Here is a 23,477-nt window from a genome sequence, read left to right as displayed (position 1 = left end):
CTTCAAACACAAAATTAAACCAAAAATTAAATTCCTTGCAGTTATTTTTGTTCATTTTCATGAAAAAGGATGGATGGATGAAAATGGTGTAAAACTATGGATAGACATTGTGTGGAAAAGGCGGCCAGGCGGTTTATGCATAGAACGGGAGTTTGTTGGTCTGGGATATGATTCGTAGCCACTTAACTGAGAACACTAAAAGTAGATTAGCACTACATAACGCTTACATGGGTGGCTTGCTGTCTATATTGTAACCTCTTGACAAGACATTCAAAGACTGCTTGCATGAGGAATGGAATACATGGATGTCAGATGCAGAAAAATTGTTTAAAAAGGCAGGGCAATGCATGCTGCATCACTTCATATGCTGTGTAACTTTGTGCTCAAGTCAAAGTAGAAACTGTGACAAAATCTTTTTAAAAGTGCGGTCTCTTTTGTGCAATTGATGGCATGGAAGGTGATTTATCGTGGGACACTAACGATGACTGACTGGGACCCATATGATGATTGTTTAAACAGTGAGAGTATTGATGTGCTTGCCACCATCTTTGCTTCAGACGATGAGAATGAGAGTGATTTTGAAGGGTTCCAAATGTGCTGTTGTTTTTAGACAATAATAGCAATTTTTGAAGGTGCTAATTATATTGTTGTTTTCAATAAAAAAAACTCAATGAAAATCTGTTGCAGTTGGGGTTTTTTTTTTCAAGGGTCAAATTATACGTTGGATCAACACGGATTGGATTTTGATCTCAATTTAAAGTCTCAAAAGTATATCTGTCTGGTAAGTCGACCCCCATTTCTTGAAAGTTTTTTTTGGGGGGGCGGTTCACAACTTGACTTGTATGCTGAAATATACGGTAATTTACATTTGCCACCCATCTAGGACCAGCCCAATACCACAGCTGCACCTTGAAAAAGTCAATGGTGAAATTATTTTTATATAAATTTTGAATTATCCTCAATGCACAAGGAGCATTTTACTAGCATCCAACCAACAATGCTAATAATAATTAAATGACTTAAATATCCAATAAAATTAATTGAAGGGTTATTGATATAGAATTCCAGGCTTTGTGAGAATCAAAAAGGTGTCATGAATTAAAATTAAAAAAAAAGGATTAAAATCAAATAAACAGCAACTGCTGGAAGTTTGAAATGAAATTCAAGTGCTGGAAATACACAGTAGTGCAGCTTGTAAAGCTGCTGCCTCAGAGATCCAGTAACCCTGGTTCAACCCTCGCTTCCAGTGCTATGGGGGTGGAGTTTACAGTTTCTCACTGAAGATGTCCCCAAGGTGCACCAATTTACTCCCATATCCCAAAGAGATCAATTCGCCCTTGCAAGTCACCTTTTGTGTCAATGAATGGCAGAATCAAGTAGGGGAAGTGAAAATTAGATGGTGCGGTGAGGAGTTCATGGCAATATGGGGAAAATAAAATGGATCTAGTGCAGGACTAATCTAAATGGATGCTTAATGGTTGGCATAGACGATTGGCTGAAGGGTGTTTCCGTGCTGTATGATTAAAGCAGTAAGCCAGACAAAATTTTATGGGGGTGATGGGGAAACCTTAAGATTTAATGTCCTCACTTCACAGAATGTTGACTGATCTGCTGAGTTTTTTCAGTGCTTTATCATTTTAAATTATCTGTTTCAAAAACATATTCCATTCTTAATTATCTAGTTAGAATAGAGAATTCCATACAAACTGATTTACACCAAAGCTTACCCCAGTACTCCATTTAGCATACATCACTCCATTCCATTCCCCTTCAATTGAACTGAATGACTTCTTATCATTTGGAGAACTAAAACAGCAAATGAATAGATATTTAATGCTTTAACAGCACATTTCTGCTATAAACTAATAATGTGATATTTAACAGAAACCTACAATATTTCTGCAGTTACTCTGTGTTTCTTGCCTCCGTAGAAAGGCTTGGTATGAAATATAATGCTGGCATTGTATCCTGTTTTTGCACAAGTTATGTTGCATTCACCTCCTAGTTCCACCCATGGAACTGTTAGAATTGACCTGTCAAATTAAATTAGAAAAGCCTCCCTTAATACAGACAGATGGGCAAGATGGAAATTTTAAGTGGTACGAAACGACAATACTTGCCTTCCATAGCCATTTGGAAAAGTGAGAATATAATGCTCATCATATTCAAGGAGAGAGACACATCCTGTTAAAATACAAGAAACAGACCTAATGGTGAATAAGGAATATAAAGATATGGTGAGGAAAATACAATCTGAAAAGATAAACAAAAATAGACTCAATACCTAGAAAATAAAAGTAAATAAACCCAACTTTTACTTTTACCTGAATATTATTTAAGTGAATTAAGTTGGAGCTGCATGTAAATAGATGGGAAGGTTAGTATGGAAATGACAAAAATATGGCTCAACCTTACAATGCAAAAGCATTAGGATGTTCAGGAATGAAAGCAATGAAATCAGACACAGGGATTTTCACTTCAAAATGAGGGAGGTTGTAAAAGATGTAAAATTTGAGAGTCCATTTTGAATTCATAAGCAAGGTCATTTGAAGTTAAAATAATTTTATTGACAAAAAGATATTCATGGAGCTGGTTTAAGATCCACATAAAGAGGATTAATCATTACGCAATTTCAATACATCACCTTTAAAAGGTCACTCATCTTTATAGAGCAGCAGCAGTCAGGTGTGTGCTGACCATAAATACACTAATATGCTTGTTGTCTGTGACATCCTCACTGCAACTTGTAGGTTTTAGCAACAACTCAAAAACAGATTCCTAATGACTTGAACTAATGGTTTAGTAACTTTGCGTATTTGCATAAGATGTACGGTACTACCCTCCCTTAAAGTAAGGGAATCTAAGGAAGAGGAGAAAGTTCTTTAAAGTGATCTGAAGGGCAACTTTTTTCATACACTTGGTGGTTGGTACGTAGAACAAGCAGTCAGAGGAAGTGGTACAATTACAACATAAGTCATTTGGACAGGAATATGGAGAGGATAAAGACCAAAATAAAAGTCCTCAGTTGGTCAAAAGGCCTGTTTTCCATGCTAATATATACAAAATATAACTGCCTATGACTGATGGATGCCAAAGAACTAACAAAAGATCATTGTTGATCAGCTATTACAAAGAAGCCAGCAATGATCTGCTACCAAAAGGTGTACACCTTCTGAAGCAGGGCAATTTCATTGCCTGCTTCAGAAGGGTGCAAGGATTGATAGACCTAGATACACCCTTTGGATAGACTTGCTGAATACTTCTTGAGAATTTTCTCCTCCTCAGATCAAGGATTCATACTAATAAAATCATTGCATCCGTGAGCGAGAGCCATGGTCAAAATGCGAACTATTTAAAAAAAACCTCATCCTTCAGTATCATCCAAAAATAAAGTGAAAAAAGGCTCAAGTCAAATATGATATAGTTTGATATGATATTGTTTCAAATTACTTTAATTGGTAGTTATCTGGAGCAGTACCTCAATGTTTCCTGCTTAACCAAGAAATGCTCAGCATGGAATCCAGATGGTTCTGCAAAATTGGCAATTTGCAGAAAGCATTCATATAAGCTTTGTAATTATACTAAAGCTTCAAAATATAAATCACTGCACAGAAGACATCGATTTTAATTTTTTCCCAATGGATAGGCCGAAATAGATTCAGAAAGATGTGGATTCGTTAGTGCTAATATTATGACTACATAAGGAAGGAGTTACAAATGTGGTTACATTGCAGATGAAACAATGGAGAATTGGTACAACATTTATAGTGAAGCTCAGCAAGTTACATGAGGCAGTGCAATAAAATTAGATAATCAAACTGAAGAAAATGAGAATGAACTCAAATGAACAAAGTGGAAAAAAGCATGAAAGTTGTAGAAACTGAAACAAGACTGTTCAACATAAATCAGACAATAAAAAAACTTAATTCAGTGAAAAAGAATGGAAATAAAAACAACTTCCAAATTATGACATTTAACTAAAAGTAATAAACCCAAAATGAGCTGGTTGAGAAAGAAGGAAACTCAAAAACCAGTTTGTTTTTCAAAAAGTCTTTTAAATTTGAAACAAAACAGAATTATATTTGAGAGTTTAGATGGCAATGCTAAATTAACCCTTCTCATTTATTTAAATACTGGTGTACTATTTTTCTGTTCGGTGAGATAAGGGGGCATGACACCTGCCTAGAAAACCACTGACCTAAAACCACAAGGACTGGAGAGTGGAGAAAAAAAACTGCATAGGTCTTGAACACAATGAATTGTGCTGGTAATGTACTGCATTGAAAATGTACGACATTAGTGAAGGAAGATCTTTGTGAAAATAAACTCACCTTGTCCTATGTTGTGCACTCCTATAGACATTCCCAGGAATTTTGATTTAGTCCAAATGTGTGCATTGAACTGGATTTTCTTTGAGAAACATTCAGCATAAAATGCAGAAACTATTAAAAAAAAGGGTAAAAACTGTCATCGATCAATGTTATAATGGAGGGTACGGCGAAGCATTACGATACAGAAGTGTACAAAACAGAAGCAGGCCTTTAGGACGAACAAGTCCAATCTATTCTTGGTTGCCTTGCAAGTAACTAACTGATCCTTTGAAACTGCACTTGAACATTATAATTTCAACTTTCATCAGTCCTTACACAATAACTGGGATAAATGACACATCAATAACCAGAAATGAAAAACAGGTTAATAAGATTTAACACAAACTAGTTATCAGAGCTTAGCATAATTATAGCATCAAATTACAAGATTATAGAAAAAAAACCTCAATTCAGAATAATTTTTAAACCTTTCTGCACCAAAATATCAATTTCTGCTTCAATGCAAAGATTATGTTAGTTTGGCCAGGTCGCACAATTTCATTCCTGTTTAGTTCATAGTTTAATAACGACAGAGAAGGAAACAACGAAAGAACTTCAAGAACTGGATGATACAGAACAGACTTGTATCTAAAGAAAGAAGGAATACTGGTGATACCAAGTAGATCAAACTGCATCTGTGGAGGGAGAAAAATAGAATTAATGTTGAACTGGATAACCATGGATCAAGATGGCCAAATCAGACAAAAATGGAAAAGGCTTTTGAATTCAGCATTGAGACCTAGATAGAAAATTAAGCTAAACAAGAAAAATTTGCAGATGCTGGGGTATAGTGCAAAAACGAATTACAGAATATGAGTTACAGATTTGAATGAGAAAGCAGCCAGCATGGTAAGTTGGTGGATGACACCAACTTGGTTCAACCAAGTCAAAACAACAAAGAGCACCAACTCAGAAGTCTGAGGAAATTCAGCATATCCCTAGCGCCCCTTCAACAACCTTTACACGTGCAACCTTTGAAAGTATCCTGTCAGGATGTATTACTGTGTGGTATGAGAACTGATCCACCCAAGACCATAAGAAACAGTGAGAATTAAGATTACAACATAGAACACTACAGCACAGTAAAGCCCCTTGATGTTCTGCCGACCCATATATTCCTCAAAAAAAAAGTACTAAACCCTCCCTACCCTGTAACCCTTCACTTTTCCTCCATCCATGTGCCTGTCTAAGAGTCTCTTAAATGTCCTTAAAGTTTCAGTGTCCACCACCATCCATGGCAAGATATTCCAGGCACCCAAAATTCTCTGCATAAAAAACTTACCCCTGATGTCTCCCTTAAACTTCTCTTCTCTTCACTTTGTACATATGTCCTCTGGTGTTTGATATTCCTACCGTGGGAAACAGGGGTGCTGGCTGTCCACCCTATCAATGCCTCTCATAATCTCGTAGACCTCTATTAAGTCTCATCCTTCTATGCTCCACAGAGAAAGGTCCCAGCTCTGCTAACCGTGCCTCATTAGACTTGTTCTCCAATCAAGGTGGAAATTTACTCCTGGTAAATTTCCTCTGAATCTTCTCCATAGCTTCCACATCTTCCCTGTAATGAGGTGACCAGAACTGAAATCAATACTCTATGTGGTCTTACCAGAGATTTGTAGAGTTGCAACATGACCCATCTACTCCTGAACTCAATCCCCCTATTAATAAGGCCTTCTTAACTATCCTATCAACCTGTGCACCAATCTTCAGGGATGTATGAATTTGAACCAAGGTTCCTCTGTTCATCCACACTCTTAAGTAACCGTCCATTAACCCTGTACTCAGCCTTATCCAGATTGAACTCCACCTGCCACATTTCCACCCATCTCTGCATCCTGTTCAAATCCAATACTACTTCCTGCAAGCCAATTTTTTATCCAAATAGCCAGGGTTCCTCTGAAGACTTTGACTTTGCCTCATGACTTTCTTGATGAGTCTCTCAAGGGGACCTTGTCAAATGCTTTATTAAAATCCACGTAGACCACATCTACCACCCTACTCTCTCTTTCATCCATTTGTTACCTCCTCAAAAAACTCAATTAGGCTTATGAGGCATGACCTTTCCTTCAAAAAGCCATGCTGACTATCCTTGGGTAGACTGGACTTCTCCAAATGCAGATAGATCCTATCCTTAAGAATCCTCTCCAATAGTTTACATGTAAGACTCACTGGTCTGTAATTCCTAGGATTCTCCCGATTTCCTTTTTTAAACAAGGGGACTATGTTTGCCATTTTCCAATCCTCCGACACCTCCCCTGCGGCTAAAGAGGACTCAAAGATCACAGCTACTGCTCCAGCTTTCTTTTCTCTCACTTCCCACAGCAACCTGCGGTATATCATGTCTGGCCCCGGGATCTTGTCAATCTTGAAGTTTTTAAGGAGATTCAATGCTTACTCTTCCTTCATCTCCTCATTGTCCAGCACACAAACCTGCTCTACTCCAATCTCACCCTTATCAAGATCCTTTTCTATTGTGAATACTGAAGCAAAGTGTTCATTTAGGACCTCCCCAACCTGCTCTGCCTCCAGGCACATGTTGCCTCCTTTTTTAGCCCCACCTTCATTCTCGCCATTCCTGTGTTCTTCACTTATGCATGGAGCACCTTGGGGTCTTTCTTAATCCTACATGCCAAGGCCTTCTCTTGTACCCTTCAAAATCTTCCAAGTTCTTTCTTAAGCTCCTACCTGGCTACCATATACTTCTCATGAGCCCTTCCTGTTTCCTATATCTAATATATGCTTCCTTCTTCCTTTTGACTAGTTGCCTCACCTGTTTTGACAGGCACAGTTCCCTTTTCCTCCATCTTTTCCTTGTCCCAATGGGACAAACCCATCCTGAACTTGGCACAGGAGGTCCCTAAACTTCCTCCACATTACTTCTGTGCTTTCACCCTCTAACATCCATTTCAAATTTGCTAGTTCCTGCCTCATCTCTTTGTAATTAATCCGTCCCCAATTAAGAATTTACCATTGTCTGTTTTTATCCTTTCCTTAGCTATGCTGAAGCTAAGGGAGTTGTGATCACTTTCACCAAAATGCTCCCCTACCAAGAGATCCACCACCCGACCAGGTTCGTTACCCAGAACTAGGCCCAGTGTGGTTGCTCCTCTCATCGGCTGGTCCACATATTGTGTCAGAAATACTTCTTGAACATCCTTGACAAATTCAGCCTCATCCATCCCTCTTGCAGTCAGGAGATGCCAATCAATATTAGGGAAGTTGAAATCACCCATAATTACAACCCTGTATTTCTTGCACCATTCTAAATTCTGTCTGCTTATCTGCTATTTAAGGGCCTACAGATTACTCCCAGCACAGTGTTTGCTCCCTTTCTGACCTCCAGCCCACTGACTCTGTAGACACTCCCTCCGCAGTGTCCTCCCTTTCTATAGCGGAGATACTATCCCTGACCAGTAATGCTACTCCACCCCCCCCACCCCCAACTTTTCTTTCATGCTTGCCATTGTTGGTCAGGTTACTGAGTGTTGCAGCTGTACAAAAGGTTGGTTGGTCCACACTCAGAGTATTTGATGTAATTCTGGACACCTAACTAGATGAAGGATGTCATTAAGGAGGAAGAGGTGCAGAAGATTCACAAAGATGTTTATTTTTTCCTGGCATATAGGTGATTTTACTGAGGTATATAAAATAATGAGGGGCATAGAAAATGTGAATGGTGACAGTATTTTTTTTAGGGTAGAGGAATCTCAAAACAGAGGGCACAGATTTAAGGTGAGAGGGGAAAAATTTTAAAGAGATCTGAGAGACACCCTTTTGTCACAGAAGATGGTGGGTTTATGGAACAGGTTGCCAAAGGAAGCTGTGGAGGCAGGTACAATTATGATGTTTGGACAAGTACACGCATTCATGAAGAATAAACTTTCTTCTTTTAAACTCCTGTTTCTCAATGCATGAGCAGCTTTCCGTTACAGGAAATCTCAGAATGGGATTTTTTTCTGAGAAAGGAACTCCTTCCCTGTTACACTGGGTTCATCTGTGTGACAGATATAGGAGAATGGAATGGAAGTTTTGAAAGAAGCAAGATGTAAGGATGTGCTCTTGAGGTAGCTGTAAGTGTTGGTAGGTGCATAATAGATGTCCTTCATCTGTTCCCATTCTCCTAGCTCAATCCATTACTTGATTTTCACTCAACCCCACAAGAGGTCTCCAACCCTTACCTCCCCACCTGTCTCACTTCTCACACTATCATCAGTTGAGCATTATATTACCTCTTGCCATCCTCCTTCCCACCTTGGAATGGATGGTGGCTAATGGTATTTGCTTATTCCCGAGATGGCAATAGACATTAAGAAAAAGATATAGATTTGGATCATGTGAAAGTGAAAACAGCAGAAGAATGCAGACCCGTGGACTTGAGTAAATTCAACAATTCAGAAAACCAGCTTTTCCCGTTTGAGTCAAAGCTGGACAGTCCCAATGCTGGGACATCAACATGCAACATTAGCTTGAATATAAACTAAAATTATTTCGTCGCAATGAGAACTCCAGAGATAAATGCTGACCAAATACTAAAATGATCATAAAATCAGACAGCACAGAAGCCCATTGAGCCCTCTGCTTGATCATTATAAGAGCAATCTAATGGAGTCATGTCTTTTTTTCCCCTTAAAGCAACCCAATTCTTTCCATCTTAAGGATAGAAACTCATTATTGGCATTGTGCCATGCATCAACAGGAGATGCTTTTTTCTTCTCTCCCAATTCCATTAAAAAAAAATCACTGAATCTATTGCATCATCCTACCAGGCAGTCCAATCTAGATCTTGACAACATAATGTGAAAAAAATTACTTTGTGTTTTCTAATTTACAACCCTCTACACACATTTCTTGTTTAATGAAAACACATTATATTGTGGAACACTTTAACATACCCTAATCTAAATAGTTCAAGCTTCAACTGCCTTTTCACATCAAAGTCCCTCATCCCTGTTGCTGTTCTAGAAAATCTTCTCCACCACCCCCACCCTTTATGGTCTTATATTCTAATGTGGTGTCCAGACTACTGTCCAAAGAGTGGAAGATGCTGTTAGTTTGTAACTAGTCACACATAAAGAGGTTACAAAGATAAGTAAAAGATCCGAAAATAAAAAAAGATTCTATTATGTACTTGGATATCCTTAACAAGATTACTGAAATTAAACTCACTTGGTGGGTGATGTGACACCTGTTCCGCGGCAAAGGTTACGCTGTTCTGGCTGGCCTCTGGAATTGGCCCTGCAGCAACAGGCTCCTATACAGTTGAAATACAGAAATACAGTTGAAAATATATCAACTGAGAAAATACATTTCTGAACACTATTTAATGCAACAGATGCATATACATTATTTGTGAATCCACTTCAGGGGAAGCCAAACGCAACTTGAAAAACAGTGTAGCATATTTTGCCTGAATAGCCTATGAACACTGAATTTTCCAAGTTCAGGTAACCCCCCCCACCTGCATCCAATTCCACTGTTCCCATTATCCTAGACCCTTCTAGTACTTGCTTTTCTCTGATTCACACCAAATAACCTTCTCCAAAGGTCTCCATCCCTGCTCTCATCTCTCCACTATTACTCTATTGACTCCTGAGTCCTCCCTTGTTCTCCCCTCCCTCTGCTTCAAAAGACCATCAATTATATTAGTGCCCAGGAAGTCCAGGGTGAGCTGCCTCAATGACCATCACCTAGTCGCACTCAGATCTATTGTGATAGTGCTTTGAGAGGCCAGAATTAACTCGTACCTAAGTAAAGATCTGGATCCACTGTATTCTATCTACTGCCACAATGGCTTCACAGGAGATAGACAACATCAAGTACATCAGGCTACTTTTCATCGACTACAGCTCAGCTTTGAACATCATCATACTCTGAGTACCGGTCAACAAGCGCCAAAACCTGTGCCCCTGCAGTCGTCTCTACAACTAGATCCATGACTTCCTCATTGAAAGACCACAGTCAGTATGAATCGTAAACAACATCTCCTCCTCACTGACAACACAGGCGTACCTCAAAGATGCTTGATTAGCCCACTGCTCGACTCGTTCCACACCCATAACTGTATGGCTATTCAAATGCCAGCTATAGATTTACCGGTGACACCACGGTCGTCGGCAGAATCACACATCGCAATGAGTAAGTGTATAGGAGTGAGAGATCAGCTAGTTGAGTTATGTCACAACATGCACTAAAAAAACTAAGGAACAGATCTGTGAATTTTAGGAGGGGAAATACCTGGGAGTCATCATCTCTGAAGATCTATCCTGGGCTTTCATGTTAATGCCATCATGAAGAAGGCCCACCAGCAGCTATACTTCATGAAGAGTTTGAGGGGATTTGGTACATCATAAAGACTTCTGCAAATTTCTACATGTCTATTATGGAGAACATTCTGACTAGTTGCATCACAGTCTGGTATAGAGGTGTCAATGCACAGGTCAGAAAAAGACTAGAGAGTTGCGAACTCAGCCAGTGCCATCATGGGCATCAGTCTTCACTCCACTGAGGACATCTACAAGAGGCAGTGTCTTAAGAAAGCAGCCTCTGTCCTCAAAGACCCTCACCACCCAGGGACATGTCCTCTTCATACTGCTATCATCAGGAAGGAGGTACAAGACAAACACCCAATGGTATAAAAACAGTTTCTTCCCCTCTGCCATCAGAATGGACAATGAACACCAACACTACCTCACTTTCTCTTCTTTTGCACTAATTTATTTATTTTATAAATGTAATTTAGAGCAATATTTGCACTGTAATGCTGCCGCTAAACAATAAATTCTGATTTATACTTGCTATCTCCCCATCCCACTTTAAGTCTAAAAAAAGCCCCCTGACCCACCTCAAAGATTGCCTTTTCTCTCCGTGGATGCTGCCTGACTTGCTGAGTCCCTCCAGTTTCTCATTGTTTGTTCAAGATTACAGCATCTGCATTTTCTTGTGTCTCTATTTGAACAATGTAGCCTTATAAAGAATATATCAGTCTTTTCTTAAAAAATAAAGAAGTCAGAAGAGTTATAGAGCACATAAGTGAGCCCTATGATCCACCATGTCCATTGCATCCTTTTTGATCATCTGTACTATTCTGTTCTTATGGATTGAATTCAATACAGGAATGTTCTGAGGTAACAATAAAGATGAAATGGCTAAATCAGATCCCCTTCCAGGTTGTACAACACTGTTAAAATCAACAACATTTGGATTTTTAAAATTCCTATTTCCTTAGAATTCCCTTGGTTCTTCACTGCATCTGTCCCTCCCCTGGCAGTTTTGCCAGATGTAGTTGGAAGGATTTTTGGATGGGTTTCTAAAGATGACCTGACAACTTCATTTTATTTATCTTTGAGTTGAGAACCTCAAAGTATTTTCGCTCATGGTTTCACACAACCAGAAATTGTGCCTTGAGGCAATGTAAATAAGAGTCATATTTGCACTGTACCTTCATGATCTGGTCCTCTAGCTTAGTAGATCTATAGCAATGGTTCTGAACTTTTTTCTTTCCACTCACATACCACTTTAAGTATTCCCTATGCCACTTAAGGAGGTATGTGGGTGGAAAGAAAAATTTGAAAACCACTGTTTTAATTGTACTTAATTGACTCATTATGTACACATTTTCATAACTCCAAAGGAAATGGGCCAATGACAATTTTTCTCAAGCAAAATATTTCAGTAACAATTGGGCCTAGGGCAGTGACTCTCAACTTTCCTTTCCCACTCACATACCACCTTAATCAATCCCTTACTAATCACAGAGCACTGATGGCATAGGGAATACTTAAAGTATTCAGTGAGTGGGAAAAAAAAGGTTGAAATTAACTGACATACAGGTTTTAGTGATCCTTACATTTAGTAGTGATTTCCAATTATAGACGAGATGAACAGAACAATAGATTGCACCTTCGTTTGGAGCCAGTGTGACCGCTACAACCATGTGTGTCATCGTTTTCAAAAGGGCACTGACACCTGCATGTGGAGTCCTGTTCTTGCACCAAATTCATGTCAATAAATATATAACTTTTTTTGGTAAAGTTTTTATCTGAAGTTTCACATATTATTTGCAAGATTTCTAACCTTAATCTCAGTCAACCACAAATTGACTGTATCTTTTTTGTAAATGTTCATCAGATTTGTGCATCCTTATTTCTCAACCCCCAGTGCCTGTAAACAGAAAGGACTTTTTAAAAATATTCATTCAAAGGATGTGGACTTCACAGGTTGGGCCAGCATTTAATTGCTCATTCTCAAGTGCCCTAGATAAAGTGCTGATGAGCTGCCTTTTTGGACTACTTCAGTCCCGAGGTGTGGGTATACCCAGAGTGCTGTTAAGGAAGGAGTTCCAGGATCTTGACCCAGCGACGGTGAAGGAATGGCAAAATATTACCAATGGTGCGTGGCTTGGTGGCGGTCCTATGCTTCTGCTGCTCTTGTCCCTCTAGCTGGGAGACTGTGGGTTTGGAAGGTACTGTCCAAGGAGTATTGTTGAGCTACTGCAGTGCATCCTGTTGATCATAGAAAACGCTGCTGCACGTCAGTGGTGGAGTGACTGAATGGTTAAAGGTGGGTTACCTATCAAATCGGCTGGTCTGTCCTGAATGGTGACGAGCTTCTTGACGGTTTTTGAAGCTGCACTCCTCCAGGCAAGTGGCAAGGATTCCATCACACTCCTGACTTGCAGGTAGTCACCAGCCTTTAGGGAATGACTCATTACATGATTCCTATCCTCTGATCTACTCTTAAAGCCACATTGTGTACATGCCTGCTCCAGTTGCATTTTAGGTCAAGTGGTAGCCTCGGAATATTCACAATTGGCCCTTCAGCCCTTCTTGTCTGTTCCAACCTATTATTCTGCCTAATCCTACTGACTTGCACCCATTCCACATCTTTCCATACCCCTCCCATCTATGTAACTGTCAAAATGTTAAAATTGAGTCTGCATTCCCATTTCAGCTGGCAGCTTGTTCCATATTCCTACCAATCTGTGTGCAGAAATTCACCCTAACATTATCCCTAAACTTCTCCTTTTCACCTTGTCCTCTGGTTTGTATCTCACCTAACCTCAGTAGAAAAAGCTTGCTTACATTTACTTTATTTATACTCTTCTTAATTTTGTACACCTCTATCAAATCTCTCCTCATTCTTCTATGCTTCAGGGAATAAAGCCCTAACCAGTGAATCTTCCCCTGTAACTCAGTTCATCAAGTCCAGGGAACCTAGTCCACCCTAGTAAATCTTCTCTGTACTCTTTCAATTTTATTGATAACTTACCTGTATTTAGGTGACCAAAATCCACACAATACTCCAAATTTGGCCTCACCAATTTATTATACAACTTTAACATGCCAACTTCTACACTCAATGTTTTGATTTATGAAGGCCAATGTTCCAAAAGCTCTCTTTATGATCCTATCTCCCTGTGACACCACTTTCAGGGAATGATTTATCTGTATTCCCAGATCCCTCTGTTCTACACACTCCTCAGTGCCCTACTGTTTATCATTCACACCCTACCCTGGTTTGTTTTTGCAAAATACACTTCACATTTGTGTGCATTAAATTCAATCTGCCATTTTGCAGTGCACTTTTCCAGCTGGCACAGATCCCTCTGCAAGCCAAGAAAGCCTTCCTCGATGTCCACTGCAACTCTAACCTGAGTCATTTGCAAACTTGCTGATTTAATTTACCACAATATCATGTAGATCATTGATATAGATGATAAACCACCATGGGCTCAACACCTACCCTTGAGGCACATCACTAGTCAGTCAGAGGCCTCCAGTCAGAGAGGCAATCATCCACTACCATTCTCTGGCTTCTCCCATAAAGAAATGTCAAATATCGATTACTACCTCGCCATGAATACCGAGCCTTCCTGATTAACCTCCCATGTGGGACCTCGTCAAAAGCCTTACTAAAGTAATGTAGACAACATCCACAGCCTTTCTTTCATCATCTTGCCTGGTAATCGCCTCAAAAAAGTTGATTCAATTTATTAAACATGACCTACCACACATAAAGCCACGTTGACTATACCTAATCAGCCGCTGACTATCAAAATACTTGCAAATCCAATCTTAAAAAAACCTTTCACTGAATTTACTGGCCTACAATATCCTGGGGGGATTTTAGTTTAGCTTTTTTAAAAAAAAACCAGATCAGTATGAGCTACCCTACAATCTTTTGGCACCTCACCTAAGGCAAAGGACATTTCAAATATATCTGCCAGATCCATTGCAATTTTTACACTAGTGTCCCTCAAGGTCCAAGGGAATACCTTGTCAAGCCATGGGGATTTAGCCACCTTTATTCACTTTAAGACAGCAAGCACCAGTTCATCTTTAAACTGTACAGGTTCCAATGCCTTGTTTGCCTCACTTCCCTAGACTCTGTACTAGTTTCCTAAGTAAATAAGGATGTAAAAATCCCATTTAAGATCTCCCCTATCTTTTCTGGCACCATACATTGCCAACCACTCTGATCTTCAAGAGGACCAATTTTGTTCCTCACTATTCTTTTGCTCTTAATATATCTGTAGAAACACTTCGGATTTTCCTTCACCTTGTCTACCCAAGCTACCTCATGGCTTTAGACGTTCAGCACGGTAATAGGCCCTTCTGGCGCAAGAGCCCGTGCTTCCCAATTACACTGAAATAACCTACATTTTTAAGGTGGGAGAAAACCAGAGCACCTAGAGGCAACCCATACAAACACGGGGAGAACGTACAAACTCTTTATAGTCAGCGCTGGATTTTAACCCTGGCATTGCTCTAACATTTATGCTAACCATACTGCCTTCTTTTAGCCCTCTTGATTTCCCTTTTAAGATTTAGTGAAGTTAATACCACTGAATGTCAGAGGTGATAGCTGTATTTTCTCATTTTGATATCATCATGCCTAGCAGTTATATGGCATGAATATAACTGGCAGCCCAATCATATTGAATTGGGTAAGTTTAGGGTTACATTGAGACCAGCTTGTGCAAGGAGGTGGATTGTTTTGCCCTTTAATAAACTAGAGGGGTTCACATGGTAATCTGGTGGCAGAGATATTTATTCCAATATTTACTTATAGCAATGTAAACAGTTTTCATCACTGTTATGTTAATTTGATTTCTGAAAAGATGAATATCATACCCTTCTCACTATTTAAGTTTTAAATATCATTGCTCAGTAAAGAGCATGGCGTTGGGACCTGCTTTCTGAATTAAAATGTATAATGGTCACTGACTCCTTTGCAAACAGTAGTAGCCCATTTTGTCTCCATAGTGTTTTTCTCCCTTTCTCAGCCATGCTCTTTTAAATTTTAACATGCATGTGAAATGGCATGGTTAACGACATGGTTAACGCAATGCTATCGCAGAGCCAGCACTGTCTGTAAGGAGTTTGTTCATTCTCCCAGTTTCTATGTGGGTTTCCTCTGGGTGCTCTGGTTTCCTCCCACCATCCAGAACATATGGTGGGGGTTTAGATTAATTTAGGTGTAGTTGGGAGGCACTAGTTTAAATGACCAGAATCAACTTCAACCACACTATGAATAAAATGTTTAAAAAAAATTTAAAACAAGGCAACTTATGTCAGTCTGTAACATTAATTTGGACATGGTATTAGAAATTGAATGATGGTCTTAAACAGAAAAAATTGTGATTTGGTATTTGGAAACTCATCAACAAGAAAATTAATGTTTCTTTGGGTATCTAAAAACCAAAGGGTCTGCTTTTTTTTGAAGGGTTGGAAAAACAAATAGATAGAATTCTGAATCAATGAGCTGACTAGCATAGAAATTGGATTTATATGCTACATTCATTTTACAACATTTATGCAAATCAGTTGGGAATTAGCATTTGGCATTATGGAACTGCAACATCTGAAAAACTTTTGGGACATCAAATTAAACACAAGAACTAGCAGGGGTTGTTCACCCAGCCCTTCATGCCTGTAGTGGCTGATTTTCTTCCCCAGTGCCACTTCCTTGCACCAACCTTGCATTCCTTTTATATCCAAAGGACTACTAATTAATCATGTCTTGAATGTTTCCAAAGCTTTACTTCAGTTGAAAATACTTTTAATTTTTATTGTAAATGACTAATAGCTTGAAATTAAGACCATGGGTTGTAGATAGCATAGACACAAGAAACTTTATATCTGCATTAAAAAAGAGAATTTGCTGGAAACTCATCAGGCTCCAACAAAGGGCTTTTGACTTGAAAAGTTAATTCTCCTTCCACAAAATTTACTGAATGCTTCCTGTGTTTCTTTGATTTCCAGCATTTGCAAGTTTTCAATTTTTAATCATCTCTGCATTACCTTGTCAAGCCCATGGGAATTTTTCTATATTGAAATAGAACTACCATAATTCATTTAAAATTAAGAGTGTAGAGGTCCAATCTTAAGTAGAAACCTCTTTCCCAGAAATCAATCTGATGAATGCTCATAGCACTCCCTCTGGCAGAAGTATTCCTTCAGTGGGAGACCAGATCTGTGGATACTTCAGATATCTTCTTGCAATAAAGACCAACATACTGCTTTCCTTCATAGTGCCTATTACAACTGCATTTAATGATTCATGTATGAAAATCCAAAGTTTATCTGAACACATTAATCCCTCACATTGAAAAAACACAGCTTTTCTATTTTTTCTTACAAAATGGATGATCGCACATGTTTCTGCATATATTTCATCTGCAATGCTCATTCACAACCTCTCTTTATGTCTCTGAATCATCACTACCATTTCCACATAACCTGCAGTGCCACTCAATAGTTTTGTCAGCAAGTCTGGATATATTACACATTTGGTCCCTCATCCAAACAACAGATATAGATTGTGAAGAGGAGTTGCGAAATGTCTTATTCTCACATCATAACAATCAATAAATTGTTTATTCTCACTCTCATTGTGTGTCACTCACTCACAAAATCTGAATATCATATATACTCATGTAGTAGTTGATTCCATGTAATAGTCCCCCTCTCTTTTTTGGCCTAAAAATCACGTTTTACATATGATCCATGTAAAAGTTGACTCCCTTGTTTTTGGTTCTGAACGGTTGCCCATCAGAGCTCCTCACGTCCTGACCATAAACCCTCACCTCAGCCGTCCATTGGAGCTCCCTTTGCCCAACCACGAACCCCTGCTTTGGCCGCTTGCCCATCCGAGCTCCCGACACCATGACTGCTAATCCTTGGCCCGGCTGCCCACTCATCCGAGCTCTTGACAGCCCGACCACGAGCCCATCCTGGCTCCCAACGTCCCGACTATGAATCCTCAACCTGGATGTCCACTCATCCGAGCTCCCGACGCCCTGACCACAAACCCTTGCCTCATCTGCCTGCCCATTGGAGCGCCTTGAACACGGACTTACTACCTGGTACTGGCCAACTGAGCCCCCAACACCTTGAACAACGCAGGTACTTACTGCGGTCAAAAGTATCCATGTAAAAGTTGACTCCCCCTCCCCCTCAAATTTGACCCCCCAAAATATTTGGTCCCCAAATCTCGACTTACGGAAGTATATATGGTCTATATGAACTTTTTTTTGTTCAGAATCACTTATTACTATGGAAATTTATCCAAACAACTCTTTAGTTTATGAACTGACATCAATGATTTGGCATAAAATAAACCTAATTTTTCATTTATCTACACTTTGCCTTTATTGGCATATAGTTTTTTTGGTGTTGGAGAATGGGGGAGTGTTGGAGCATAGAAATTAGCAGTGAATCAAATTAGCTGGTCTGAAGGCTGGCATAGAATTTAACAGAGTATCATTGTTGAACCCAAGAAGTGTTAAGTTTCCATGTTATTTGGCTGTCATAGAACAGAAGTTCAATTATGTTTCTTGACATGAATGTGCAACCAAGATAAAGAATGACATCAGTGTAAAGGTTAAAACCTTGTGTTTTTGATTCTTAGCTAATTTTGTGCCTGTCTCTTTAAGAGAACTATTGTTTGTAGTTTTACCATAGTGACTATGATGTAATATGTCGTAATATCCACCCAGGCTAACTGCTGGCTCTCATCCTAGAAGGTGTAAAGGAAGCATGAGCATGAGAAATTTTTCCTTAAATTTTGTATCTCAATATATCTTTGTGTTTTATAGCAGTCTTTAGATATTGCTTTTGTTATGACAACCTTTGAGTAAATAGACCAAAGGACTATCTTTATACAGTATATGACTTGTTATTCAGTTATGAAGGTCTTGTTGTGAAGCTATGCAAAATGTTTATCTGTTCTATCAATGAATTTAAACTACATAAAGTAAAAGCCACAGAGTGTGATTTATTGGATTAAAGATTTGTAAATTTTGGACATTGCAGCTTACGCTTTGGAAGATTATACTTTAAAATCAGGATATATTAGTATAAGGAAAGTGTCATCCACAATCAGACTCTATTGATACAATACTGGTATAAAATCTTTTATCTGAAATTCTGAAAACTGAAAACCTCCGAAAACCAAACATTTTTTCCTTAGATGTCATCTGATCAAAACATCACCCAACGCGACCCACACTCAATTCATGCTTGAATATCCCATGTCAGTTAGTGTTGCTAATTAGTGGAACCCCAATAAAGGCAAAGTGTAGATAAATGAAAAATTAGGTTTATTTTATGCCAAATCATTGATTGCAGTTCATAAACTAGAGTTGTTTGCATATATTTCCATACTTTATAGGTGCTAGCAGAAAAAACTCCAGCACCTCTGATTTGCCGTATATGGCCGCCCAATTTGTCGTAGATGGCCCAACACCCAAACGCCACCACCACCCCCCACCCCCAGTCCAGTGCTGTGTCTCAGTGCTCCTACCAGTCAGACATGCCTCTGCAGCTCACAGACTGTGAAAATGTCAAAAAGAGCTGCCGCAACCCCACCTCCCCCCCCCCCACCCCTGTTCAGAGACCCTTTTAGCTGTAGGTGTCTTTGTTTTGCACAAATCTGAAATCAGCATTACTATTATTCTATTAACTGAAAAATTCCGAATTCCAAAAGGTGTCTGGTCTAAAGCGTTTCGGATAAAAGATTACGTACCTGTATTAATGAGAAAAGGATATGAAAGGATGGTTGAAAAGGAATGAATGGATAAAATGGGAGAGAATGATTGAGAAACAAGGAAAATAGCAGAAGGCAACCTTGGACATTGATATCTTGTTTTGAACAGTTCTCGGTTCATCTTCCCAATGACTTAATCAGTGTTGTTTCCTCACTAGCAAGTTTGCCTTTTCGATCATTTATGGTAGAGCACAAACTGTACTCAATATCATGAACAAAAGATCATTTAGTGACCTAGAAGTTCTTTGCGACCAAACAAAAATGAATATAGAAACAATTATTAGAAAAAGCACTTACTATATTTTCTTCAGTTTCGATATCTGGTACTATCCAGTGACATTTAAAGATCTCTCCAAGAATAGGATTGTACGGTTTCTTGGCCACTGATCCTTTGCGGCCAGCATGAAATGCCGAGAGGTACCATTTGACAACCTGCACCATTCGGTCTTTTGGTTCAGTATGATCAACAATACTTTATAAAAGAAAGTATTTCAGTAAGTTTATTCAATTTACAGATAAAACAAGCAGATAAAAGAATATTTTTTAAAAAGGCATTCGTAAGCTAACTAGTACTGTGCATTATTCTCCATACAAGTGAAAATCCTTAGGCCTTTCTCCCAAATTTATTTATAAATGAACAATAAAGAGTTGAGATAGGGCAAATAGTGAGAAGTTGACTTCATTGGGAATTAGGATTGAGGGCACAGACAGGCAATGAACTCAACAAGTCAAACAGCGCCTGTGGAGCCAAAGAGATGGTTGACATGTCAGATTGAGACCCTGCATCAGAAACATTTTTTTTCTTCCAGAGGCATAGCTTGATCCACTTAATTCCTCTAGCCATTTGTTTTATCATTCCAGTTTCTACAGTGTCGTGTCTTGATGACATGAAAGGGTTCTATCAGAAAAGATTTTCTGGATTGATCTGGAACACATTGCCTGTATAATTGGGAGAGTGAATTACTCCTGGCTTTTAAAAGGGAATTGGCGCTCATGAAAAACAATTTGCTGGACTACAAGGATAAGGTAATGGACTGAAAATACTGCTTCACGATATATTGGAATAGACACAGTAGGCCAAATACTCTCTGTGCTATAGTGATCCTATGATTCAGAATCAGATTGCTCACATTTGGATTTGGGACTCGTTCTGGAAGGACTTGTGGATTGAGGGCATTCTTGGAGAAGATCAGGGGTTGAGGAGAGTGAATAGGATATAGGGGATCCTGTAGGTGACCACAGAGGGAAAATAGCGGGAAGAGATCCATGTGCTGACCTTGTGAGTTACCATCATTACATTGCACTAAAGCTGGCTTCACTTGTCTTGCAAAGTCCTGCTTCTCAAAGTGGGCAATATCGTTTTGGCCAATTCATTCACAAGCTTATACATGGGGAAACCACAACAAATAATAAACACTTAATCTCATTTGGAGATTGTTGTTTTAAATTATATTTCTTAGCCAACTGCAGAAAAACATTGCACTAGCTAAAAGAAATTGAAGGTTATACTTCCATTCTGCACACATCCCAAGAGCACATCACTCAGTCCCAGAGTACTAAATTCTTGTGTTTCTCTCTCCTTCTGATCTATCCAGGTTCGCTCCTCCTCCAGCTGGTTCAAACTGCCTACTACCCATACATTATATGAACTTAAATCTCCTGACACTTCCCCTAACTGGTTCCATCTGCTCATATCCTTCACCTACTAATTCTACTTATCATTTGTAGCCTCTTTGTAACTCCACTTATCACCTTCAACTGTTTGTCTCAATCTACACCCTCCCCAACCCCTGAAATCACCAATTGGCTCCATCTACATTCTTTCCTCTCTCCTGATTTGTTTCTACCTATCACCCACCAGTTACTGCCTCCCAATAACCTAATCACCTGCCATCTGCCCATCATCTCCCTCCTCAACAGGATCCACCTATTGACTGTCAGCTTGTGCCTTGCCCCTCCCTTTCACCATTTTATACTGGCTGTCTTGCCTCTACACCCAGCCTCATGTTGGGTCTAGACATGAAATGTGTCAACTATCCCTTTCCTCCACAGATGATGTCCTCCAGTTTGTTTTTACCTCTAGATCACATCTGCAATTTGTTGTCAACGTAAATCTTTGCTTTATTTTCCATCTGAGCTGCATTAGTGGAAATTGCAGATGAAAAGAATTTCTAAAAATTTTCATCATGGTTTTCAACGTAATCCTCCAAAATTCTCCCAAGAGATTAAATCAATGAGAAATTATTATAGAAATAATCCTGAAGCAATTTACCTCAATTTAAATCTACAAGTTACATCTAAATTTATTAGCACAATAATGATTGTAGATTTTGCAATAATTCTAGATTAACACATTAAGAAATTACCTACCTTACAAATAAATCCGGATGTGCAAAGAAGTCTGCATACATTTCTAACAAAGATCTCCTTTCCAAAATAAATGTGGGAAGCACCACCTGCAAAAGGATCAGCATTTTTTTTTGTAAATTAGCACAAAATTCTTGGTTATTTTCAGAACAGAGAACACTATTGCAGAGGCCCTTCAGTCCATGATGTCTGTGACAAAGATGATGCCAAATTAAACCAAATCTCTTCCTCCTGGACATGATCCATTTCCTTTCAATTCCTGTGTGTTTATGTATCTACCTAAAAGCCTCTCAAACATGACATTCAAACACTGATTGTTGGGTGCGCTGGCACCCATGGGCCCGCAAGGGCGGGAGGAAGGTGGTGACCAAGGCAATGGGCAGGACCCACCACTGTGGGGAGCAAATGATCAATTGTTTGGTGATCAGGCTCCACGCTGAGCCTTTGTTCAACGAACATGGCCCTGCGAGCAAATTGAATGAGGCTCAGCTCGACAGGCTGCTCGCTTACTGCCACTTCATTCAATTTGCTTGTGCTCGTCAAACAAAGGCTCAGCATGGAGTCTGATCATCAAGGCAAGCAACTGATCACATCATTGGCATGTACTACAATCATGGCCGCTGCGCTGCTGGCGGGGGCCACTGTGGTCGGCCTTCTCACAAGGGAAGTGAGTGATGGCAACTCCAGAAAGTACAGGCCACTTGAGGGAAGGTGGTCCACAAAGCAGTGGGTTCACTTCCTGGACAGCTGCAGCACTTCCACGTGCTTCTTGAAGCTGGTTGAACAGTTTGAACACTTTGTATTTTGGTGCCCAAAATGGTGCCACCAAAACGTCACCTTCACATATTGGACCCGGTGTGGTTTTTGAGGTGATTTTTTGGGGGGAAAAAGGAAGGGGGGGGGGATCCTATATGCCATCAGATATGGTACAATAAGAGCAGGTATGTAATATTGAGATTCTATAAAGCTCTGGTGAGACCTCACTTGGAGTACTGTGTCCAGTTTTGGGCACCTTATTTGAGAAAAGACATGGTGGCATTGGAGAGGATTCAGAGAGATACCATGAAAGGAAAGGTTAGCAGTTGAAGAATGATCGTCAGCTCTTGGACTGTACTCTTTGGAGTCCAGAAAAATGAGGGAGACCTCATTGAGTTATTTTGAATGCTGAAAAGCATGGACAGAAAAGATGTGACAAGGATTGTAGACAATTCTAAGACAAGAGAGCATAACTTCAGGATAAAAGGGTGTCAATTTAATATAAAAATGCAAAAAAACTTCTTTACTCAGAGGGTTGCTTGTCTGTGGAACTTGACCATTGTAGTGAGAGGTTGAAAATGTCTGCAAAATCTCCAGCCAGTTGATTTGCACAGGTTTTAAGCACAAGGCTAGGTACATCCCCTGTGACGAATTCTTTGAGGATTCACTCTCCTGAAGGTTCTGTTCATGTCAGCCTCAGAGACTAGGAGCACAGAGATGCCAGGGTCTCTGGGAAGAGGTTCACTGTTTTTCCCTTTGAAGTGAGCAGAAAAGGCATCAAGCTCGTTTAAAAGAGAAATATGTCAGTTAATGTACTGTCCTGTTTTTCCTTATAGGATGTTATTGTGAACAATCCCCATCACAGTTGTCAAGGGTCCATCTGTGACCCGAGCTTGCTCCAGAATTGTCTCTTTGCATTGGTAGTGGCCTTCTGCA

The 23,477-nt window shown here is 39.5% G+C and overlaps 1 protein-coding gene across 20 annotated transcripts in view; it reads right to left on the bottom strand.

Moving 5' to 3' along the window:
* Window positions 1-23,477, bottom strand: part of osbpl9 (oxysterol binding protein-like 9) — a 293,549-nt gene that overhangs the window by 4,363 nt on the left and 265,709 nt on the right. For all 20 annotated transcript variants that reach the window (XM_069938639.1, XM_069938640.1, XM_069938634.1 and 17 more), the window contains 7 exons: window positions 21,789-21,874; window positions 19,716-19,890; window positions 9,537-9,621; window positions 4,332-4,442; window positions 2,121-2,184; window positions 1,893-2,033; window positions 1,728-1,806 (listed from right to left, as the gene is read on the bottom strand). In XM_069938639.1, coding sequence (XP_069794740.1) covers window positions 1,728-1,806; window positions 1,893-2,033; window positions 2,121-2,184; window positions 4,332-4,442; window positions 9,537-9,621; window positions 19,716-19,890; window positions 21,789-21,874 — 741 coding nt within the window. The remainder of the gene's footprint in view (window positions 1-1,727; window positions 1,807-1,892; window positions 2,034-2,120; window positions 2,185-4,331; window positions 4,443-9,536; window positions 9,622-19,715; window positions 19,891-21,788; window positions 21,875-23,477) is intronic.

The sequence above is a fragment of the Narcine bancroftii genome, chromosome 5 (assembly GCF_036971445.1).
Source record: "Narcine bancroftii isolate sNarBan1 chromosome 5, sNarBan1.hap1, whole genome shotgun sequence".
Classification (NCBI taxonomy): Eukaryota; Metazoa; Chordata; class Chondrichthyes; order Torpediniformes; family Narcinidae; genus Narcine; species Narcine bancroftii.
Note: the sequence above shows the minus strand (reverse complement) of the source record. Positions and strands in the feature narration are given on the sequence as shown.